Source organism: Schistocerca piceifrons, chromosome 7, assembly GCF_021461385.2.
Source record: "Schistocerca piceifrons isolate TAMUIC-IGC-003096 chromosome 7, iqSchPice1.1, whole genome shotgun sequence".
Taxonomy (NCBI): Eukaryota; Metazoa; Arthropoda; class Insecta; order Orthoptera; family Acrididae; genus Schistocerca; species Schistocerca piceifrons.
The window spans coordinates 476,704,387-476,728,029 of NC_060144.1; the positions used below are offsets into that span (position 1 = coordinate 476,704,387).

General features: G+C 41.7%; 1 protein-coding gene across 1 annotated transcript; it reads left to right on the top strand.

Moving 5' to 3' along the window:
- Window positions 1–20,857: 20,857 nt before the first annotated feature.
- On the top strand, window positions 20,858–21,643 carry LOC124709030. Its single transcript, XM_047240676.1, has one exon. It carries the CDS (start codon window positions 20,858–20,860, stop codon window positions 21,641–21,643), a length of 786 nt encoding a protein of 261 aa, XP_047096632.1.
- The last annotated feature ends 2,000 nt before the right edge of the window (window positions 21,644–23,643 follow it).

A 23,643-nucleotide genomic window follows, 5' to 3' on the forward strand; every position in this document is an offset into this window, starting at 1 on the left:
CACCATCGATTCCGAGCCAATACACGTGCCGGCGAGCCTAAACTTTCATATGGGACACACCCCAGTGCCCGCAGTGTAACAAACTGAACACCTGAAGCCGCAAATCCTGAGGGATTGCCACCTGATCGGCATTCGACTCCGTGGCTAACAGAAGGACATCATTGACCATGGAGAGCCTGTGGGACAGGTGGCGCCAGGGGCTGAAATCAGACTGCATCTGATGAGTAACATAGGCGGCCCACCCATCGACCACATAGTGTCGCGGCGGGTAGCCGTGGCAATGTTAGCAGCCATAAGAGGCAGACTGTACAGTGCATCCTGGCAAGTGGAATCAATGTGAAAGCAGAGTACCTCCTGTTGGTCAAAGGCAGGATCGGGGCCTGCTGGGGGATGTGACAAAGCATCCGTGTTAGCATAGTGGGCTTATACCAGATGGTGTAAGTGTAATTTCGTAAAAACAACGCCCAGCGCTGGAGACGTTGAGCCATTCGCTCTGGAAGGTAAACGTGGGGTCCAAAAAGCGGAACCAAGGGTTTATGGTCCATCATGAGGGTGAACTTTGCCCCAAAGAGATAGGTGTGAAATTTTTGGATGGCGAACACGATTGTCAGGGCCTCATTTTCAATCTGGGAGTAGTTCCGTTGTGCGGGGGTCAACGTTTTAGGAGCATAAGCGATGGGCTGTTCGGAGTGATTGGCATCCTGATGCACGAGGATGGCCCCAATGCCATTTGCCAAAGCATCAGCCGCTACAACCAAGGGACGGTCCAGAGAGAAGGGAGTAAGACAAGGGGCGGTCTTTAGCATCGCCTTTAAATGGAGAAAGGCCTGGTCACAGGCAGGACTCCAATCAAAAAGTACCTCTTTGCGATGCAAGTGATTGAGGGGTTGAGCAACGGAGGCAGTATGGGGCAAGAACTTTAAGTAATAAGTAACCTTGCCTAAAAACACCAGTCCTTGTGATGAGGAAGGGCCTCAATGGCCACGACATTATGACCCGAAGGGTGAATGCCATTTTTGCTAAGCCAGTGACCTAAGCATGCCACTTCTGGTTGAAAAAAACAACACTTGTCCAGCTGACAGCATAAACCTGCAGATTTCATAGTGTGAAATAAGGTGCAGAGGTTTTGCAAATGTTCCTGGCGGGAACGCCCAGTGACCAAGAAGTCATCCAGATAATTCACACAGGCAGGGATAGGCTGTGCAAGCTGCTCCAGGAACCACTGGAAAATGGCCAGGCCAAAGAGACACCAATGGGAAGGCGCTTGTACTTATAAAATCCGAAAGGTGTGTTGAGAACCATGATGTTCTGAGATTCAGCATCCAAGGGTAACTGGTGGTATGCCTCAGCCAGGTCGATCTTTGAGCATTGCCAGTAGCCCCGAAGTCCCTACTCAGCTAAAGGGACCCATTGGGTTTCTGTTTGACCACCAATGGTGTCACCCAGGCACTGTAAATCACAGGCTCCAGAACGCCAGCGGCCTGGAGCCGATCAAGTTCCTACTTGACTGCCGGCCGTAAGGCCACTGGAAGGGGCCGGGCCTGGAAAAAGTGAGGCTGCACATCTGGCCATAGGGTGATGTGCGCCTGAAAATCGGAAGCACATCCTAGATCCGTTGCAAACAACGATGCAAAAGCGGATCAGAGATCGTCCAAGTCCTGAAAAGGAACAGCCATGGAAACGACCCTAACTTCAGAAATTGAAAAGTCAAACAGTTGAAACACATCAAGGCCAAAAATATTCTAAGCCAGTGGATGGTCGACAACACAGAGTAAGGAGCTGGAGAACACGCTTGTATGTCGCCTGATGACAAACTTCCATGAAGGCGAATGGAACCATCTCCATAGGCAACCAAATGATGAGAGGGAGGTCACCATATTAATCAGGGAGACGGTGGCCCCAGTGTCGACCTGAAAACTGACATCCTCAGTGAAAAGGCGGAGCATGAGGAAAAGCTTCCGCGCTGACAGGTCATCCTGTCGGATGACCGATTGCAGAGTGTGGATGGTATCTTGAGGCCCAGGAGGGGTAGGACTGGAGTGAGTCGAGCAACTATGACGAACAGAATGGATGTGACACGTATTCCAGCGGTGGGTACAATCAGTTCGAGAATGTGCAGTAAAGCACTGTGGGCAAGAGGGAAGTGGGCCAAGCGACTGATGACGAGGGGCAACTGGAGGCGCTGATGCCATAGAGATGTCAGACAATGAGGAGTCCTGACAGCACTGGCCTATGCCGGCCGGGCCACGTCGATGTCATGAAGGTGGAACCTGCTGTGATGCATCGATCGCCACCACCTGTGGCTATGCCACAAGGTGCTCAGCAGCCACTTGAGCAATTTCAAAGGAGTGGACAATGCAGAGAATCTCTCCCAAGGAGGGGTTATAGAGTTTCAACACCATAGTACAGACCTCAGGATTGGGAGCCAGCTGAACCACCACATCCCAGATCAGGGAGTATGCATACGAAGCCATACTCTGCTGATTGGTGCACATAAAATCACAACAGCTGAGACGCTGCTAGTCCATGACCCAGGAATGATACGATTGACCATGCTGTTAATGGTACTGGTGGAACTCCAGCCGAGAGGTGCCCACATGGTAGTGTTGGGAATAATAGTTTGTCACCAAAAGGCATATCACCTGGAAAGAGAGGGCCACAGGATCTGACAATGGTGCCAACTTGTAGAGAAGAAAGAATGTGTCTGGAGAGGCCCAAGACAAAAACAATGACCTCTGTAATGAGTCGTCTGCGACTTGAAAAGCTGTGAAATGTTGTTTCAGCCAATGTAAGTAGGTTTCCCAGTCCTCTTTAGCGTTATTAAAAGGTGGGAACAACGGCGGATGTGGGAAAGCATTGGATACCTGAGGCCTCGGAATCTTTTGTGGTAATGCGTCCCGGGCATCGACTTTGTCCATTAACCACCACAGCGACTGTTGTAAGATGTCTAACGGGAGCTGCTGCTGCTGCATGAGCTGCTGCTGTTGCTCCAGAAGACAGACCAACTTCGCCTCCATGCTAACAACTAGCACTGTTTACCTCACCACCAAAAATGTTGTAACCATGACTGGAACGGTTGCGGGGTGGCCGAGAAAGAGCGGTGGGACCAAATGGAGAGAGGCCCATGAACAAACAAACAAACAGAATGGACAGACACAAAACAATGACTGACGATAGAGAGAGACCTTATGACAACAACACGCAAGAAGCAATGGGGTGACAGAGACAACCAAATGAATCGAAGACGTCCATTAGTAACAAAAACAAAAAACGGTAAACATGCTGTCTGTTGTCGAGGCAATATGTCAAGACGCACGCAATGATTAGACTCCCTGGCTGAGCGAGAGGCAGGCACTTAAATACACAATTGGAGGTGCCACTATTGGCAGCTGAGACAATGTGTTCCACTGTGGCACCCTCACACTAAATGTGGACCAGGAGGCGTGCGCCGCCACGGCTTATGGCGCGATGGTGCAGAAACCTCTAGGGGTCTTCAGTGTCTATGATGTCTGGCACGGATTCAAATTCTGCAACGCATGGTACCAGACCTCTACCTACTCACATCATGCCTCTTCTATACCCCATTACCCACCCCAGCAGAGATGGCTGTTCACCGCAACTGGGCCTGTGTCTGGAGACAAAAGTGGCAATGTGTGTGAGTTATACTTGCAAGAATATGTGTGTATGTGTGTGTAAGTTATGCCTGCAAGAATGTGTGTGAATGTGTGTGAGTGTATGTGTGTTTTGTCTGTATCTGATAAAGAACTAAGTCTAACAGATCATAATACCAAGTAGTCTTGTTTCATTGCTGTCAGCCGCTCCATTTTCTCTCTATGTACTGAGTAGAAACCTATTCTGTCTCATATAGCTGATTTAAATGTTACATTAGTTTAGATATAACTTGTAGTTTCATATTTTTTCCATGACATTCCTACAACAGCTTGCTGCAAATGTGTAGCTATTAAATTGAGGCATTTTAATTCTATTCCTTCCATGGTGTTCCTTGACATAGTAAATGTGCATAACTTGTAATCCAATGTCATTTATGTCAGGATTTAGAAGCTCAAATTTGATTTGCAGATGACTCCTGTCATTTTGATTTGAACACTCATTGTTTTGTCACATGCGTTTATTTTTGTTTTACTCTACTTTGTTAGCACATAACGTCTCTCAATAACCTTTAACTGTTTCTAAATTTGTTATTAAGTACAAAGGTGCAGGAAATCTTTAAACGGTTATTACATCTAAGATTGGCACTACTGATCTCAGTCTGTGCTTTCCTCTTTTATGAATGATACCAGAAAATAATCATCACTCAGAACAGTTGCTCTCCTTCTTTTAGCGTACTTACTTTGAGATGTTTCTGTAGGCAGGGAAACTTTCACGCAGGGTTGCACATCATTGATGTACCAGGTAAACTATGGGTCTTTGCTCTTTATATGCTTCCTTGCTCTAATAAAATTTCACAACTGACTTGGAGTTGTGTAGCTTCACTGACAGCAGTTTTCGTACTTGTTTCTCCAAATAACATGCACTTCTTGTCCATGAGAGGTATGATTGCTGTAGCATCACACTGCACATTTGAGAGCTTAATTACTATTTCTAAAAATCTTTGTTGTTATAAAGTTTTTCCCTAGAGATGAAGGCTGTGTGTAGTGTCCAATCTTTCTCCAAATTGCTTTTGCCTGCAGTCATTGCATTTTCAAACTGCTTTTATGTATTTGGTATTTCTATATTTGCATTTTTCTACTTCTTTGTTTATGCAGGATAATTCTGCCCAAATTTTGACAATGTGGCAATGGGAATGAGAACTCTCGTTTTACACATCAGAAGAGATTATTCAAAATTTTCTATATTAATTTGAATATCATTCAGCTGTATGAAAGATTATCCTTTTACTTATTATAATTGTTGATACTCTCTCTCTTTATGGATCACATTTTAAAAGCAACTACCTACAACGGTAATGATACATGAGATAGGTTACATGATTTTTATATTTTTTAAGAAGACAACAATATATAAAATGCTTAACTCACATGTAAAGTAAATATATTTTCGATGTATTACAGGAAACATCAAGTCCTTTTCATTTTGTGGAGTATACATTTGGACTGGAATATCTCCTTTAAATATCTGAAACAAAATTCAGATTTTAATTGCCATTAGAGAAATGACTGTATTGTGTAGCATGAGTATAGATAAGAAACACATGTGCTTAAAACATACACAGATACACACACATAAGAATAATAAAAGAGATGCTACAGTATTATGAAAAATAGAAGGAGAATTGTACATAGTATATAACCCAATAATGAGAGACAAATTACATACTGAAACATGAAAATCTGAAAGTAACCTAAAGGTGGGGAAATATTTGAAAACAGAGTTTCATGACTAGAAATACAGGTTATGTCAAAGTAATGTATACACAATTTCAGCTGTCATGGAAAACTTACTTTACCACCTATGAGGTTTTATGAGGGAGAGTAATTTTATGTTTCCTCAACAGATGGCATCAACCTAAGAGTGAAATCCAATAAATTGCTGGAGATTAATATAAAGATGGAGGAAATATGTTGAGCTTTTAAAATCAGATGTAGATTATTTAGTGGTCCTGGAAGTTTAAGTATGTTGCTGTGATTTGGACACTGTGGATACATGAATATGGAATTGCTCTGCCTGGAGGGTTAAGTATTACACATCTGTAACACAAATTCAGGTTCCATGGAACAGTGCATCATATGCAGAAAGAATGATGATGTTGAGGATGAATGGCTTCGAGTGATGAAATCTTTCATGTGTAAGTGCTATTTGTGTGTAATGCATTTTGAAGAGAATTAGTTGTGTTATTTCAATCCATGGCATGTGTACCAGCTAAATGACAAAAACTGCAAGATGTTTTTTGAGTATGAGTTCAGGGGACGGTTATAAATTAACTGAGATTCATACTTAACATTGTTTGGCCATATTAAGCACGATTTAAACTTGTCAACTGGTGTAACTGTATGTACTAGTCTGAAGATAATCCCACACTAGTGTTAAAATGCTGTGAATTTGCCTAGTTTGAATGTATGGTGCAGTTTGTCTCCTTGGGGATTCATGGGAGCTTTCCATTTTGAAGGTACTGTAACTGAACAAAAAGGCCTAACCATGGCCATAATTATACTTTCCTCTCCATTTTAAAATTATATACATCAATGACAAGTTTTGCTATGATTGAAGATGCCATTCCAAAAACTTCAGCTCCAGCTGAATCCTACAAAAGATTGCTATTAACTGCCAGCTAACTGCTACAGTTATGAGGCTACTCAAAAATAAACAAAAAAAATGAAATTAAAAAAGAAGTTGTTATAATATTAATTTTCAACATATGCCTCTTCCCTTGCCATGCAGTCATAGCTGCTTTTATGAGCTACCAGATTCATTTGCAAAATTAACTGGATCCATCCATTTGCACACAGAGCAAACTAAGAAGTCAGTGTTTTATGTACTTATTAATGAAAATATTTTTGGCTGTCAATAGAGCTTTATGTAATCCCCTCGAAAATAACTGTAGCATTCTATCATTCTGTAGGCTCTTCTAGAAGTGTAAGGAATTTTTATTATATGTGTCAGCCACCAGTTCTGTACAAATTATTATTAAAATTATTTAAAATCCAACTTTGCAACTATTAAAAAGTCTTTTAAGTTTTCCATATATGTTCCACATTACTGGTTTAAAACATTATCAGTGGCCTGGACTGAAAGATATTTATTATTCAGTTAGGTCTATAGATCTCAAAACAGTTTGTTGCCAAAGATATCGAAGCATGATTTTTACTCATATAATTTTTGTCTAAAATGAAAAGATCACGATGAAATAAAAGTGCAGATTTTAGTAATTCCACAGACTGATTTTAAATGTGCTAAATAACTATGAAGTATTTACAGGTACTTTGATCACACAAATGAAGAATATAGATTCCTGTCCCCCTATCTGAACTAGACAACAGCAGAATTTAACGTGAAATGTTGAATTGTACATACAACTTTTCTTCCTTAAAGGAAAATCATGGTTTTCCTTGTTACCATTCAATTTCCATAAAACTGTAAAAATGAATAGTATATTTTGCAAAAGGTGAGTTACACAGGAAACTAACAGAGACTAACTCAAATTTTTAGACAATCTGGAATCTATTACAGCACACTTCCAGAAAAATACAAGCTATTTTAGAGTAAACAATTCAGCCTAAGTCCAGTTCATGCAACAACAGAGTTCTGCCAATGACAATCAGGACCAAAATATAAACAACATTTAAGTTAGTCACTGTCTTCACCCATTCATCCCCTTCCCATTCCCACTGCAGCACTACACTGCCATCGTTTGACCATCACACACAGTCATTTTACTTCTCTCCCTCTCCTTTTCTGCTACTTCCCCCCCCCCCCTTCCCCACCTCTCCAGTGCCCCCACCATCTAATTGTTCGCCACCTTACCATATTATCCATCCCCCTCCCCACCCCGGCCTCCTCCTCACCACCACCCAGTCACCACTCCCATCACGCATCGGTGATGCTGCTCACATTATGGTTTCAGTTGCCAGAGACTGTGGTCGTGTGTGAGAGTTGCATTTGCATGTGTGTGTGTGTGTGTGTGTTTGTGTGTGTGTTGTCTATTGTTGACAAAGACCTTAATGGCCAAAAGCTTTATTTGTGACAGTCTTTTTGTTGTGCCTATCTGTGACTCAGCATCTCTGCTATATAGTGAGTAGTGACTTTTCTTTTCACAATTTTGTTACATTCCATCCTGGATTTTCCATTTTTTGATTTTCAACATTTAACAAACTAATATGCCAATCAGCACACACTTCACTGATTGAATTACAAACTTCTCAGTCTAGTCCTGGGCTGGTTTATATGTAGAAGTCTGACATGGTCTCATCAGAGTGTACAGTGGGAAGGGCAGCGAGTCAATACCCATGGGTGCCACTGTGAAAGGCCAGGCAGGATGAGGTGCAATGAAAGTTACATGAGTTGCCACAGAACAAGAAGGTTCACTGAGATCAAAGGAACAGGTGGAAACTGACCTCGGTAGTAACAGCAAAGTTGATTTTGGTGGCAAAATGTAATACCATAGGCAGAGGTTATGGTATACGTGTTACATTAGTGTGGAATTGAGATCATCCTACAGATCCAGACTGGATTGGCCACATTTGTGGGTTCCCACAAGAAGCACCCACCCATACGGAAAAGGCCTAAACAATGATGTGGGATGGTGGAGATCACAGCATGTCTGAATGAGAGTACCCACAAATCTGCTAAAGAAAACCACGGAAGGTATTAGGTTCAATGTCAGTCAACATTTCTTTGTGAGTGGTGGCTGCATCACAATCTTCCAGTTTTTTGAGCCAATTGCCCAAGAGGCAAAATATATCAGGGACATGTGATATGGCAGAATGGGGCAGTATATAATGAACAGATTGATGCAGTTATTTTGAAAATTGCATTACTCATATAATTCCTGGAATTTATGTAGCAAACTGAAGTAAATTCAGTTTTCTACCTTTGTAACAGTATAATTCAGACAAAACAGATAAAATGGTGTTTAATTGGTAAACCTATTATGTACTTTCAATGAATAAGTATGAATGCTGTACTGTAAAGACCTTGGCAGTTATCTTGAAAACTAAATGAACACACTTACTGCTACATTTACTATTTTTGTGGAACTATTTGATATGCATTAAATAACATACATTGAAATTCCAGTGAAAACATGCTAGAAACAAATACTTTTTCATAATATTGAAGTAATTATGGGTTTTACATGAAGCATTGTTTAGGCAAATAAAACTACATATTTACATGAGTCAAAGAATGCATTTTTATTGAATTATTATCAAACAGAAATGTTCACACAAAAACAAATTTGGAATTATTAATCAGGTATCCAAAATTGTAAAACTGTAATTTAATTTCTGAAATGTACTCAAATAACAATGTAAATGTTTGGTATTCATTATTTTATAATTATAAAAGAAGCATGGCAGTAACCATGCATGCCTCAGTGTTGTAAAAGGTTCTGTGGTGTCAAGCTCATATTATGTGATGCTACAAGGTGTACAACTTTGCTTCCGCTGTTTGCCAATAGGTGGCGAAAACGGTAAGTAGCAGTCGTAAGAAACACATCACAGATGTCAGGCAGTTAGCTTGGATCTCGGTGAACATAACCTCATTCAAACATTAGTCGATTTGTGTCTGCATCATGAAGATGTTCTTGATTGAAAATGTCATTTTACGAGCCTAATTCTCGTAATTTGCAGGAGGTGTTACTGTTTTGTTTCAATATGAAGAAAACAGCGGCTGAGTCTCATCAAATGCTCTCAAGTATGTATGGTAAGGACACTGTTAGTGAAAGAAGGTGTTGTAAGTGGTTTCAACGGTACAAGAATGGTGATTTGAACTTTGTAGACCGGCACAGCGATGGAAGAGAGAATGTTTTCAAAGAGGCAGAATTGGGGTCATTGATGAGTGAAGACTCACATCAAACTCAAGAAGAATTGGAATAATTAGTAGTTGGCATAATTAGTAGGAGTGACACAGTAAGCCACTTCAAAATGTCCCAAGGCTATGGGCATGATTCAGAAAGAAGGAACTGGGGTCCCGTGTGAGCTGAAACCAAGAGACGTTGAACGGCGTTTGTGTGTTTGTGAACACTTGCTTTAGAGGCAAAAATGGAAGGGATTTCTGCATTGCATTGTGACCATGGACAAGAAATGGGTTCATTACGATAACCCTAAACGCAAAAAATCATGGGGATATCCAGGCCATGCTTCCACGTTGACGGACAAACCGAATATTCATGGCTCCAAGATCATGCTCTGCACTTGGTGGGCCCAACTCAGCATCATGTACTATGAGGTGTTAAAACCAAGTGAAAAAATCACAGGTGATCATTATCTAACGCAATTAATGTGTTTGAGCAGAGCATTAAAAGACAAATGGCTACAATACAGTGAGAGACATGATAAAGTGATTTTGCAGAACGACAACGTTCGAACCCACATTGCAAAAGAGGCTAAAATGTACTTGGAAACATTAAAATGGGAAGTCCTACCCCACCCACCATATTCTCCAGACATTGCTCCCTCTGACTATCACCTGTTTAGATCAATGGCGCATGGCCTGGCTGACCAACACTTCTGATCAAATGAAGAAGTCACAAATTGGATCGATTCGTGGATCGCTTCAAAAGATGAACAATTTTTTTGACGCAGGATTTTTACATTGTCCAAAATATGGGAGAAAGTAGTGGCCAGCAATGGAAAATACTTTGAATGATACACGTGTCACCAATTTGTTTCATTAAAGCCTCAAATGTTGGGGGAAAAAGCGGTGGAAGCAAAGTTGTACACCTTGTACAATTTTGTAATAAATGTTTTGAAGTTAAATTCTCAGTTTTGCTTTGATCATTTCATAGTCAACACATCCCAAATTGCCTGAAAAGAACTGACCCACAGGCAACATATTTAATGGCGGAGCTGCAAAATCAAAAGTTGCACTGCCTTTCATTTCGGCAATGGAGCCGGCCGGTGTGGCCGAGCGGTTAGGCGCTTCAGTCTGGAACCACGTGACTGCTACAGTCACAGGTTCGAATCCTGCCTTGGGCATGGATGTGCGTGATGTCCTTAGGTTAATTAGGTTTAAGTAGTTCTAAGTTCTAGGGGACTGATGACCTTAGCTGTTAAGTCCCATAGTGCTCAGAGCCATTTGAACCTTTTCTTTTTTCGACAATGGATACCAATATAAATTTTGGATTGTTTCATTCAAACTGGGAACATTCAGACAGTTGCATCAAAGAACTATAGCATGGGTTGCATTTTAGTCCTTTTGTTGGTTCATGAACTGTAAATTCAAAAGGGTGGAAAGAGTTTATCATAAAATATTATCCACTTTGGGGTCAGCTAACACAAGAAACTTAATTGGACAAGTTACTTGGAATATGAGAGAGTAAAAAAGCAAGTTTTCCTGTATTCTAGAAATCAGAAGTAGGCTACTGCACTCCAGATTAGAAGAGGTCTATAGTACCCAGTAAATTATTTACTTATTACTTATCTCAACATAACAAAAGCAATCCAAAGTAGGGATGGCTTGTCAGAAATAGTCAGATATGTGCAGACAGTTCTTCTAAGCACAGTGTCACCAGTTCATGATAGTACATAAGGTTATAATTATCAGCCTCATTGTTGATCAGCACTGATTTTGTAATCACAACTCTTGACACTATTACATAAAAGCCACTTGGTGAATATCTCCCATGAAGAATTTCATGTAGCAACACATTTGGTAGCACAGTATAATAAAATAGATATATACATTCATCTACACCAGCACTAAGCATCTACGAGGGCAGTTCAATAAGTAATGCAACACATTTTTTTTCTCGGCCAATTTTGGTTGAAAAAACCGGAAATTTCTTGTGGAATATTTTCAAACATGCCCGCTTCGTCTCGTATAGTTACATTGACTTCCGACAGGTGACAGCGCTGTACGGAGCTGTTAAAATGGCGTCTGTAACGGATGTGCGTTGCAAACAACAGGCAGTGATCGAGTTTCTTTTGGCGGAAAACCAGGGCATCTCAGATATTCATAGGCGCTTGCAGAATGTCTACGGTGATCTGGCAGTGGACAAAAGCACGGTGAGTCGTTGGGCAAAGCGTGTGTCATCATCGCCGCAAGGTCAAGCAAGACTGTCTGATCTCCCGCGTGCGGGCCGGCCGTGCACAGCTGTGACTCCTGCAATGGCGGAGCGTGCGAACACACTCGTTCGAGATGATCGACAGATCACCATCAAACAACTCAGTGCTCAACTTGACATCTCTGTTGGTAGTGCTGTCACAATTGTTCACCAGTTGGGATATTCAAAGGTTTGTTCCCACTGGGTCCCTCGTTGTCTAACCGAACACCATAAAGAACAAAGGAGAACCATCTGTGCGGAATTGCTTGCTCGTCATGTGGCTGAGGGTGACAATTTCTTGTCAAAGATTGTTACAGGCCATGAAACATGGGTTCATCACTTCAAACCTGAAACAAAACGGCTATCAATGGAGTGGCGCCACACCCACTCCCCTACCAAGAAAAAGTTTAAAGCCATACCCTCAGCCGGTAAAGTCATGGTAACAGTCTTCTGGGACGCTGAAGGGGTTATTCTGTTCGATGTCCTTCCCCGTGGTCAAACGATCAACTCTGAAGTGTACTGTGCTACTCTTCAGGAATTGAAGAAACGACTTCAGCGTGTTCATAGGCACAAAAATCTGAACGAACTTCTCCTTCTTCATGACAACGCAAGACCTCACACAAGTCTTCGCACCCGAGAGGAGCTCACAAAACTTCAGTGGACTGTTCTTCCTCATGCACCCTACAGCCCCGATCTCGCACCGTCGGATTTCCATATGTTTGGCCCAATGAAGGACGCAATCCGTGGGAGGCACTACGCGGATGATGAAGAAGTTATTGATGCAGTACGACGTTGGCTCCGCCATCGACCAGTGGAATGGTACCGTGCAGGCATACAGGCCCTCATTTCAAGGTGGCGTAAGGCCGTAGCATTGAATGGAGATTACGTTGAAAAATAGTGTTGTGTAGCTAAAAGATTGGGGAATAACCTGGTGTATTTCAATGCTGAATAAAACAACCCCTGTTTCAGAAAAAAAAAGTGTTGCATTACTTATTGAACTGCCCTCGTAGACTAACAAAAAGACACATAACCCATCTTTTCATATTGGCAGATTCCCACACAGTCAGAGGAATGAATCCACCTTCTTTCATGGAACCCCTTTCCTCAATTCTACAAGTTTTATTGTGGTGGATATGTTGTTGAACTTTCTTTACATTGTTAACAAATGATACATTGCATATAAGGCAATCTTTGGATACTCATTACAGTATTACCCTTAGAAAGGCTTCCTAACAAGATTGTGATGGAGTAAGGTAACAGTTGATATCACAGAAATTTCAAGACATCTGTACACAAAACAACATCTAATAAGGCTCTTCAGTTCTGTATCATCATAAAGTAATTGAGATATATGGGAGTAGTTCCCAAACTCAAAAAACCCAAAATAATGGAAGTGGCATAAACCAAGGCAGAATTAATGTGCAGCCTTACCACTTATTAGACTACAGTAACAAATGGGAAGAACCCTGCAGAAATACTGCATGGCTAACAAATCCTGGACCCCAAGCCCTAACACCATCTCAGTTCAGACTGGCTGGAAAGTATAAGTGCACTCATTAAAAAGGGTGCACTCTGGATGCCACAGTAGAGGCCCATCTCATTCAGTTGCTGTATACAGTAGATATGCCAGAAGGCATCCATTGATGGCACCAAAACCAACTCCGTCTGCAGCAGACCAAGACTTGTGCCACCAGGTAGGATGCTGGCTGACATCCAAACAGCAACATCACGATTTGGCTGCACCAGCACTCAAACCATACTGCTTGCACAGGTGGGCCTAGGGAAAAGTTTCCAAGAGGGTGAATTTGTCCATATCAGTATGCACTCCCAGCAGGCTAATTCCCACCTAAACCATGCCCACATCACAACATCTTTCTTATTATGGTTCAGACTGTGCAGACTACTAGGTAGAAAATACACACATACACACACATGTTGCACCATCACACCACTGTACTGACTTCACAATCTGAGACACAATGGGCAAGCTACCTGCCTACAGAATAATGGAGGCCTTGAGGCCTTGCTGAAGTATTGTTGGCACTGCATGGTGCAAGGGCCCAGTCCACAGCAATGGTGTCTGGGATTACTTCATGCCAGGGTCAAGCACTGTGCCACTTTGTCAACTACATGACCAGAGGCCCTGTCATAAAAAAGCTGGGCCAAGCAACTGTAGATACTCACCACGCAGATCAAGCAGTATTCTGTCTTCAACTGCTGCCTATGCTTAGACCTACTCCACACTGTGAACAAGAATGGGTGTTAGGAAGTTGCATTGTATTTTGAACAGTGTCTGTAGATCAGTTATGGAGTAACATGTTGGAGTACGTCTGTCAATCAATAATGGAATATGGATTTGATGATCATTAAAAACTGATGTGAAGAAACTAACCTGCATCATTATATTATTTCCAAGCAACAACCCAAGCCAAATATCTTATAGTAAGCAGAATTTCTGTCTATTTTAGATGAACAGCCAAATGAGAAAGTCAGCATCAATGAGTACAAAGTTGAGAAGAAACAGTGAACTATAACTGTTTAACCTGCACTTCCTCATACTAATTTATATTTATTACACAAATACATGTATTTTAATAGATAGCGAAGTTTTCTACTCAGTATGCATGTGACAGTGCACACTGCCTAATATGTTCCAAAATGCCATGAATAAAAACAGGATTCTTCCAGATCTCATACCTTGGATTCTATTTATGATAGAAAGGTAGGATCAGGTGTTTTGGATAGCTCTGGGCTAGGGACCATTTGTATACCAAGCAGAAGGATCAACTTAGTGTACTAAATTACAGTACAGGGTCAAAGCATGATTATTACACACCTCCTTCTGCTTAGGCAAATGGAGAAAATCAGTTGGCTCTTTCTGAATTTCATGCAGTCTGTGGGTCTTAAAGGGCTTGTGGAGGTACTACTGTTCATGGGTGGTTCCATAGAAAATCCCAAAAAAGTATTTTTTGCTATTTTTTCCTACCAATACCGGATTGCAGATATCAAGAAGGCTAAGCAAAACAAATGGCTGAAATTTTTGCAATACATTCCTCAGATATCGATTTCAAACCGTCTTTAAAATTTTATTGATATCTTTATCTGTTTCCAAAATACAAAGAGTCAAAGTTAACTTATTGTGCACATAAAATACGCAAGTAAAATCTGGTATAAGGCAAAATCCAAACAATAAATAACAGCAGAAAATTGCTCAAATTTTAATGATATATTCTCTAGGCAATTATCCAGAAGTGACTTTTCCTGTTTTCAAAAATCTTTATTAGTTCATGGGCATTTCCTTATTAAAAAAACTTGAAAAAGCATTTTTTTACCATTTTTTTCATGCAAAAACCAAGCCATGGACTGCAACATGGCTAAGCATAGCAAAGGGGTGTAATTTTTATGATATATTCCTCAGATACAAATCTAGAAAAATCTTAGAAATTTTACCAGTGTATTTACCTATTTCTGACATACTGAGGTTCAAATTTATCCTACCACTGCACATAAAATACTCATGTAAACTAAGGTGCAAGGTGAAAATGCAGTTTAAAAGGTGACATAACACAGAGGAATATGATGGGAACCCAATGTGATCTACATTACTGACATACTGTGAGTACTTTATCTGTGACTTCAACACAGACTTCAGTTTGATCTTAGCATCCATGTTGCAGAGTTGTGTATCTTTATGTGTGCATGATTCGTTTAATAAAATGTAAATCTACTGTACCATGTTGTACCTCACTTGTATCATACACACACCATGCCAGACTCCCACAATGGTGACCCTGATGTTCACAACAACTTTGTATGAATTACTTTTCACACAAATATTGTTGCTACACTAGGGCAACGTGACCTCCGTGTACATGATGTGTTTTTAAATTTGTGTGTCATGACAACAGCTTCCGTTCTAGACATTGCACTGCTACTCAACTGACTTTTCCACTGTCTTTAGACATCAATTGTTCAAGCAAAGTGCTCAAGTACAGTGATTTAACTTATGAAACTAGTCCTGAATGACTGAAAGTAACAAACAATCTAGTGTGGAACCTAATCACCGTACCCTACTTGCAAAAATACTATGCAATGATTAGAATAGACTGTAACATTCTGGCTGCAAAGATTTGCATTCATTTGTCATGGACAGCACACCTTACACACCATGCATGAACTTGTTTGATTTGCACTTCCTGCTACCAGTTACTCAGATTCCAGACATGACCATGGAACATACCCATTTCATCTCTGCCAATTTATTCCTAACATGTTGTGTTGCAAATCAAAAATCATGGATCACTGACATAATATTCACATTTTTGACTATAATGCTGGCCACACTGCACCACAGCAACAGCCTCGGCATGCTTCCTTTCACTTATCAACCGAGCCCAACTGACTTCGTCTTATTGCTCCTGACTGTGACATCACTGTGTCTGTCCTGACTGATGACTTACATACATCAAAAATCCCTACCTTCGTAAGACATGCGCCACACTTCCACCTGTGCACAACATCCTCATCCATGTTGTGCTAAGGACTGTACAGAATGCTGCCAAGCATGCTCCCCTTGTGCCTGAGAGGAACATCCAAGCCTGTGCAGAACGCTGCCAAACGCACCACGCTTGGAGCTGTGCAGATTGTCACCATCCTTTTCTCACCCTGACCTGTATGGAACATCACCAAGTGCACTGTATTCTCACCTGCACACAGCATGGTCAATCATACTTGTGACTGATTGTGCTGTACTCTGGCAGAATCACTTCAGCCAGCACTTTGCATCATACATCCCTGCTGCAGTTCAGCACAGTGATCTGCAGCCTGTGAAAATAAATGAGCCTACACTGTGCAACCACCCCTCATGTGCTGCCATGTCCGTGCGGGAACAGTTCAACGACACTTTGTGAAAGTGTCACCTATCTTGTAACTACTCGATAGTCCCCACAACAGATTCACCTATCCAAGAAGACTTTTCTAATCACCACAACACTCCACAGGGCAGTGAATCTTCTCTACAGCACTGGTAACAACTGCTACTGAACTTCACATTTCCAATTGGGCACATAAATGTGTTCTGTGGAGGTATCACCCCCACTCATCCTGCTTCTGACAAACTGCCTTCCAGCAGATATAAATTCTGACATCAAATTATTATGACTTTGTGGCTCGTTGACAATGGATGAACTCAAGGAATTTGCGGCTGCATGAAGCTGCCGCTTTGTCAATCACAGCACATTGATCCACGACCCAGAACCCACTACTGTCTCCATCTCACTGCTTTACAAGGACATTCTCTTTTCAGGACATCATAAAACCAGATCTAGTGATGGACTTTTTACACCAGTTCCACCTTTCCTCAGCTGTACAAGTTGTACATTGACAGGGGCCACTGCATCCCACAATCTTTCACCCTACTGTCTCTAACCCTACCCAGAAGACAATTGTACAACAACTGTCAACACACCCAAGCAGAGTGCCTCATCAGCCGAGGTGTTCTTGGTGATTTACTAAAGCTACACTGACTGTCGTGCATCATAAGATGCCTTCCATATGAAGAAAATGTTGCAGCCACAATGTAATAACAACACATCCACTGCCCTCACAGCAGCATTCAAGCTGCTCACTGCCTTGACAAACAACCATCATGTCAATGGGAGTGGGTGTGCACACATGACCCTGGTTCCACCAACCAGTGATGCCTACCTGACGTCCAAGCATGCCTCCTCTCCACTCTGCCCAGCATCTGTGCCGTCACTGTCCAGGCATACAATGAAACACACAACTGTTTACTGTATACTGTTCTTCTCCCTGCCACCAAGCTACTCCACCTTGGATACCTTTAGGTATGGCTCTCCAGCCATACTGCATACTTCTGCCACATCCCTCCATGGCTCACCAGAACACCGCTCGATCATCATCCACTGCCAATCTTCACATGATAACACTGACTAAGTTCACATGGTTCCACATTTGATGACCACACACCCACCACAGGTTGACAGTGCTGTACACTGCCACATTCAGGACACATCAGAGGAATTAAATATAATATGAAGCCATTTCAACCACTGTCAGTAACCTCCAATTTCACCGACAACTTTGGCACCTCTTCCCGACACGAGTTCAATGCAACAATGTGGGCTCAATGGGTCTGTCTATGCTGAATTCAAACACGACCTGTGCACCACCTATGTCCCATGTGGGCACACTGGACACTTCTCACGTCAGCCATAGCTATACCGCCTGTTCAGTGTTCATACCATGCCCACTACAGCTTCCAGAAATGGCCCACTCGTGTCTCAAAAGACCCAGCCACAACACGATTGTTCAGGCACATCCATGCAGCATCATCTATGAGAAATGTTCCAGCCATGCTAGATTCCTACCCCAGTCATGACATAGTTGGTCATGCACATCTGTATGAAGATGAATCAACAGTGCACTCTCTCTCCCACCCGTGCTCTGCTCTACTGGAGTGGGTGGGGGGGTGTGGCAGTCTCTGTGGGGGACACCCGCTGTGATAAACATCACTGATGTATTGTGAGTGCAATATCTGTGACTTGGCCAGAGATTTCGGTTTGATGTTAGCATCCATGTTGTACAGTTGTGTGTCTTTACCTGTGTACCACACTTTTATGAGCTCTATATTTTACATTATTACATGATTAGTTACAACCCATATTTTTACTGTATTTTTTCCAAAGAAGCATTTGTTGATTTCTTTTATCTTTCGTGATCTCAAAATTCTTTTACAAAATAATATTTCTACTGTCAAAATTGACATTTGGTACAATTGTTTTAACTTTGAAATTACATTCATTTATCAGTTAATATTGAGATTCGATAGTTGCCTGTACATGATTTATTGTTGAACTAAAATCATGAACAATCATGTTTTCTTCAAACAGCATTAATTCAACACAGCTATAAATTTATTTTTATAACCACGAAGTATCCAGCACTTGTGTGCTTTTTCCATACATTATTAATTTGCATATCTATGTAAAAGAAATAAAAAAAAAAAACAAAGTGAAAATCACTTTTTCCCATTAAAAGATAATACTCTACTACTCAACATCATATTAAAACACCAAACTCCCAAAAGACAAGCATTTTGTTGTGAAATTTATTGTTATGAGAGACATGGTTCTCTGCCGAAGATGGGATTGACGAACTACAGCAGAGGAAGAACCTGGTGGTGATACAATAGCTTCTTTATGACTTCTTCATTAATTTGTACAGTTTGGATTCCACCATGCAATAGGTCACAAGTGGCTACAGATGGGCATCAGAATGAACAAAACAAACGTTTAATTAATCCAGCCAACTCAAACAGTCACTCAAATGCATTTCCATCATCACGTAATATTCTGGTGCTGTAGTAGAAGGTGAGGTAATGGCTTGAGGTGCAGGAACGCGAGCTGCTTACACAGACGAATGCCGACAGGGTGTATTGAGTTGATGGTGCAGGTGCGGACACCACACATGGCTAAATTGTGACTATGACATAGAGCAAGGCTGTGATATCTTGTACTCTGTGGTAGGCTGCAGCAGCCCAGTGGCATGGGGATGGTACTTCCTGGGGTCAAAGTCTGGACTGAAGGGCAGTGGCAGGCAGCTGGTGCAGTGTTGGCTACTTGGGCTGGCAGACAGGTGGAGGTCCGTGGGTCATGGCCCAGCAGTGGGAGAGTTATAAGAAGGACTTCAAGGCTACATCAGTAGGCTTGTAGCAATGACTTGACACATGGTAGACATATTGTATGGCCCTGCCATGCCAAGCATTTCGTACTTTTCTGGGCTGGGGTTTAAATGCATCTTCTCACTGCTGAATTCATGGAAAGGATGGCATTTTGTTAACACTCAAAATCATCTGGAACAGGGCAATGGCCAAGGCATTATGTAACTGGCAGTATGTCGGCTATAGTATCTTCCTAAAGGCTAGTCTGTGTCCCAAGTCATTGGCATGTAAAGCATGGTGACAAAGAATCAGGCACACAGTGAAGAGTATTTCTGTCAGCAGCACACTAACTGCAGCTGCTTGTGTTCCAGCTACAGTACTTGCACTGTCTACAAGTCCCATTATGTCTTTACCCCTACACATATCCTCCATTCTATACTCTTTCATTCTCTGGTATTCTGACCATTACTCCATCCAAATCACTCCAAAATTTTTCCCTCTCATCCTCCGAACATCCCGCTTGGGGTGTATAGGCTGTCAGCACTGTTACCATTTCTCTGCCAAACATCATCTTAACATATATGATCCTATTATTTACTCTGATGACTTCACATACCTCTTCTTGAAGGTCTCTGTGCAAAATAACTCCAACTCCATTTCTTGATTCTGGGCTTGCACTACTATAAAGTAGCTTATAGCCTTCAGCTAAGATCTTTGCCTTATTGCCCTTCCACCTTGTCTCTTGCACACACAAAGCCTTTATCCTCCTCCTCTGAATCATGTCTACTATCTCTCTTCCCTTTCCCGTCATCGTTCCCAAGTTTAGAGTTCCCACTCTGATCTTGAACACCTTTGGATCCTTCGCAAAACGCCTCCCCCAGAGATATGAATGGGAGGCTATTACTCCGGAACATTTATCTTGAGAAGCATCCATCATTCCTCTTGTTTTGGCAATGTTTTTACAGCCAGATGCCCTTCCTGTCGCCAACCCTCTTCCCTTGTTAGAGGGGCGGAGGCTTGCTAGTTTTGGTCTGCCCTGGGTATTTTATTTCCCCAGTACCCACCATATCTGATGAGCGTTCCCCTATCTGCCACCCAGGGAGGTGCCTGATGGGAGACTAGAAACTCCAGCAAATGAAAGAGGGGATCTAAATGGTCATGTTGGTGGAAGAAAAAGTGGGGAAGAGAGGTGGCATAGAGGATGGGGGTATGGCGAGAGAAATGAGGAAGGAAAAAAGATAGTGGAGTTTGCAGTGGCTTTTGATCTAGTGATTATGAATACCTACTTCCAAAGAAAAAGAGAAAAACTAATAGCATACAGGAGTGGTGAAAATAAAAGCCAAATTGATTACATATTATGTAGAAGGAAAAATAGTGGGGAGGTGTGAGATATTAAGGTCATATACGGTGAAGGAATAGCAACACAACATATGTTGATTGTAGCGGATTGTGAGATGAAAATATGTAAAAGACAGAGGCACATAAATAAATGTGAAAGGAAAATTAATTGGTGGAGATTAAAGGATAAAAATTTTAGAGAGGAGTTTAGTGAAAAAGTACTGGAAAAGGTAAAATTGGCAGAGAGTGTGCAGGAGTGGTGGAAAATAAATAGTGCTGTTATAAGGAAAACTGGGGAAGAAGTGTTTGGATTAACATTTGGGAGAGGGGTGCCAAAAGATAAGGAAGCATGGTGGTGGAATGAAGAGGTGCAGAAGGTTGTGAAGGAAAAGAAAGATGCTAAGAGGAAGTGGGACATGCCTGTAAGTGCTGAGGATGGGCAAGCATACAAAAGTGCAAAGAAGGAGGCAAAGCAAGCCATGGCTAAAGCTAAAGCTGAATCAGTAAGGGAGGCATATGAACAACTACAGAAAAATCAGGATATAAGACAACTGATATGGATAGGCAAATCAAGAGATAAAGCTTCTAAGGATCTAACAGCAATAAAACAAATGAAAGATGAAACAGGAATAATTCTGCATGACCATGGAAAAATAATCCAAAGGTGGTTAAATTATTTTGAGAAATTGCTGAATGAAGAAAATTTAAGAGTGAAAACTGAGGAAGGAGGGGCAAATGAAGGATTAATGATGGATATAAGTAGAGATGAAGTCAAACGGGCAATTGAAAAGATGAAAAATGGGAAGGGAGTTGGCCCAGCCCAGATCCCCATTGAGGTATGGAAGTGTCTTGGTAAAAAGGGAATTGAGCTCCTTTGGGATTTAATGAAGAAGACTTGGTGACAGGAGAAGATGCATGACGAGAGGAGAACTAGTGTACTGATCCCAGTATTTAAGGGGAAAAGTGATGTGCAGGATTGCAGTAACTATAGAGGTATTAAACTGATGGCACATACAATGAAAATTTGGGAAAGAGTTATAGAAGCAAGATTACGCAAGGAGACTGTGGTGTGTGAAGAACAGTTTGGGTTCGTGCCTGGAAGAGGAACGACTGATGCAATACATGCTTTAAGGCGGATAGTGGAGAGACACGGGGAGCTACAAGCCGACCTACATATGGCTTTCATTGATTTGGAGAAAGTATATGACAGACTCCCAAGAGACGAAATATGGAGAAGCATGAGAGAGCAGTTCATGCCAGAGAAGTATGTGAGGTTAGTGAAGGAAATGTACAGAGGAGCTATGACACAGGCGAGAAGTAGTGTGGGCATGACAAAGGTGTTTCCAGTAAAAGTAGGGTTACATCAAGGGTCTGCACTTATTCCCTACCTCTTTGACCTGATTATGGATGTGCTGGTGAAAGATGTGAAGAAGAAAGCACTGTGGAATATGATGTTTGCGTATGATGTGGTTCTTTGTGAGCAGAGCATCGACAGACTTAAGGAAAAGCTGGAGGATTAGAAGAAGGCACTAGAAGAAGAAAATTAGCAGAACAAAGTCAGAATATTTAGCACTGAAGGATGTGCAGATGAGGTCTTGCAAGATCCAGGATGATGAGCTGAAATCGGTCTGCAAATTTTAAATTTAAATACCTGGGGTCATACATACAGAGGGACGGAGGACTGGAAAGCGAGATACAACACCGAATGAATTGCGGTTGGAACAACTGGAGGAAAATGAGTGAAGTCTTGTGTGAGAAGAAGATGAGCATTGGGTTGAAAGGGAAAGTGAACAAGTCGGTGGTAAGGCATGGTATGATATACGGGCCAGAGACATGGCCAGTCACAGGAGCCCAGGAAAGGAAGATGGAAGTGGCGGAAATGAGGATGCTGAGGTGGATGTGTGGAGTAACAAGGAAGGACAGGATTAGAAATGAATTTGTTAGAGGAGCTGTGAAAGTGGGACCCATGGGGAAAAAGATACAAGAAAGCAGACTAAGGTGGTATGGACACTTACAGAGAAAAGGGGAAGAGTATATTGGAAACAGAGTTGAAGATATAAAGGTTGAAGGAGCGAGAAGGAGAGGAAGACTGAAGGTGAGGTGGAAGGATAAGATATCCAGGGACCTAAGGGAAAAAGGATGGAAGAAGGAAGAGGAAATGGATAGAGTACTATGGAGGAGAAGGTTCCAGAAGAGCAACACCGACCCTACATGACGTGGGACAAGGCAATGGTAAAGAAGAAAGAAGAAGAAGAAGAAGAAGAAGAAGAAGAAGAAGAAGAAGAAGAAGATATTCTCCCTTCTACAGGGTGTCCCACATAAAACCAGTATGTCTCATGACTGGGATTTAAGTAACAATGAACTAACTAAAAATTATAGAGAACATAATGTTAAAAAGCATGTAGTTGCCTGTTTATAAGAGATTCTGGAAGTGGTGACCATGGGCATCCAGACATTACTGACTCTGTATAATGGTATTACCAGCAACACACTGTGGTTCTGCAGGTATGATGTTGTTAATTTATCTAGTAATATTCCATTTAAAATCATCTATTGTGTGAGGATTGTCAGCATACACTATGCTTTTTTGTGTGCCCCATAAATAAAAATCACACAATGTTAAGTCCAGGGACTTTGGAAGGCCAGAGGCATCTACTGAAATGTCTGTCTTCGGGGAACACTTTTGTGATGTGGGACATACTTTGACTGAATGTGTGAGCAGTTGCTCTAACTTGTTGGAATACTGCATACAGCTTCTCTGCATCCATTAATTGTGCATAGAACGAGTTAAAGATCTCTAGATATCTGACATGCCTAAGATGTAACTGAAAAATACTGGGCCAGTAATGCACGCTCTGGACAATACACACCAACCACCTACCTTCCATGAGTGGACATGCAC